We start from the raw sequence: 1871 nt of genomic DNA, 5'->3' as shown, positions 1-1871 counted from the left end.
TGGCATGTGGTGCTGGGGGATTGAACCGCGGTCCCTGTGCTTTGCCAAGCTTGTTCCAAGTAGGTGCTTTAGACCACTGAGCCATCTCACCAGCCCATTTCTTTTCTTTTTGAAAATAATCTCAATTTAGCTGTGGATAGTTTCTTGCTTGCCTGGGGTTCAAAAGGAATGGGTTTGAATGAGTGAGAAAATTGAATTTTTCATGACTTTGTAGACAAGAATGAAAATTATAGAACAAGCATATTACAAATTTTCCTCTTTGTGTTGCTTGCAAAATATATGGGTTATCTTAATTTTAGAGAAGCAGTGTAATTTGGACTACCAAAATAGCCCCACTAGAAAAATCAAAACAACCTTTACTCACAGATACTGTTAAAGATTATCTGCAGTGATTGACTGACTACTATAAGTCAGTTTTGAGTGGGGATTCTCTTTTCAGTCTTCTGGCACAGGAAGACTGATGATAGTGTGGTAGGCTTGAAAACTTAGGTAGGGGGCCTCGCTCTAGCTCAGCTCTTTAAGTGGCTGCTTCCACAAAGCTGTCAGCCTCAGGTTGCTCGAGTTGGATCCCCACAACACTCCAGCCAGCCAAACCTGCCCTGAAGGCATTCGGAGCAAAAAAAAAAAGAAAAAAAAAAAAAAAAAAAAAAAAAACTTAGGTAAATGAAAGAAATAGAAAAAAAAAAATCTAACTTGCTCCTTCTCTCCAGAAATTAACAGCAATGATGTACGAACTGAAAAAGCTATGGAAATTTTTTGTATCTTTTTTTTAAGCTTTTTAGTAATTTAAAATCACATAGTTGTATAGCAGTTATAATGTGCCTGTTACCTACACTCTAAACATTTACTGCACGTCTTTCTGAAGCTGGCGGTTAAAGATTTACATTTTATCTTGGTCAGATTTTATGGTTTTGTATAAAACCTAAAGCAAGGTTAGAAAGTATAGCACCTAACAGGAACATTGATACGAAGAAATGGGGTTCAGGGTTGAGAAAATTTAATTAGGTAGAAAAAGAATGATAGGGAAGAATTTTTGTCAGAATGTAGTTGTGTTCATTTTGTCATACTCCTTGAATTCCACTGCCCTGAACATTGATTACTTATTTCTTGTAAATACATAGTCTTTTACGGGAGGATCACTACAAGACCAATCCATGTAGTGACACCCTGTAGACCCTGTACTAAATACATACACATATATATGTATGTATAGTTTTTTCAAGATAGCAAATGTTCATTAGATTTATTTAGGAATTAAAAGCTACTCGGTTTAAGTTCCTTAAGTTGTGTTCAGACATTTCAACAAGATCCAAGATTTTAATGACACTTTCTATCGACGTAAGTTGTTCATGTAACCTTAAACTCTTTATTTTTACTTTTGGGTACTGCCTCTTTGAAGATTACTAGCTAGTTGAAGGCTATTTTTTGAGTTGATTTCCGGTCTTAGGGGTGGCTTTTCCATTAGGCTATTGCCTGATTGACGAATGCTACTGTTTTGATTCCAAATCAAATGTATGAATTCACATTAAACTATCATAGGGACTACAGTTTTTTAAAACTAAACTTGCTGTTTTTTTTCTCATAGAATTTCATATTATTGTTTGTGGACTGGACTCTATTATAGCCAGAAGATGGATAAATGGAATGCTGGTAAAGATTTTAATGTTACAGATCTTCTCTAAAGCTGTTGCTGCTACTCTTTGGTATACCAAAATTTAGAATTATAGATCATGTTTTTGAAGATTTATTTATTTCCAGTTAAGTAAATGTGCTTCAATATTTATTTTCAGGGGCCGGGGAGATGGCTCAGTGGAATAAGTGCTTCCCTGGCAAGCGCAAGAGCCTGAGTTCAATTCCTGGTTCCGCAAAAA

At 35.7% G+C, this 1871-nt stretch overlaps 1 protein-coding gene across 3 annotated transcripts in view; it reads left to right on the top strand.

Annotated features, from left to right (window-relative positions):
• Uba3 (ubiquitin like modifier activating enzyme 3) overlaps positions 1–1871 on the top strand; it is a 27103-nt gene that overhangs the window by 14946 nt on the left and 10286 nt on the right. For all 3 annotated transcript variants that reach the window (XM_023713334.1, XM_012514360.2, XM_023713333.1), the window contains 2 exons: positions 1295–1338; positions 1586–1649. In XM_023713334.1, the coding sequence (XP_023569102.1) occupies positions 1295–1338; positions 1586–1649 (108 nt within the window). The remainder of the gene's footprint in view (positions 1–1294; positions 1339–1585; positions 1650–1871) is intronic.

Source organism: Octodon degus, unplaced genomic scaffold (genome assembly GCF_000260255.1).
Source record: "Octodon degus isolate 3935 unplaced genomic scaffold, OctDeg1.0 scaffold00030, whole genome shotgun sequence".
In the NCBI taxonomy this organism is placed as follows: Eukaryota; Metazoa; Chordata; class Mammalia; order Rodentia; family Octodontidae; genus Octodon; species Octodon degus.
Note: the sequence above shows the minus strand (reverse complement) of the source record. Positions and strands in the feature narration are given on the sequence as shown.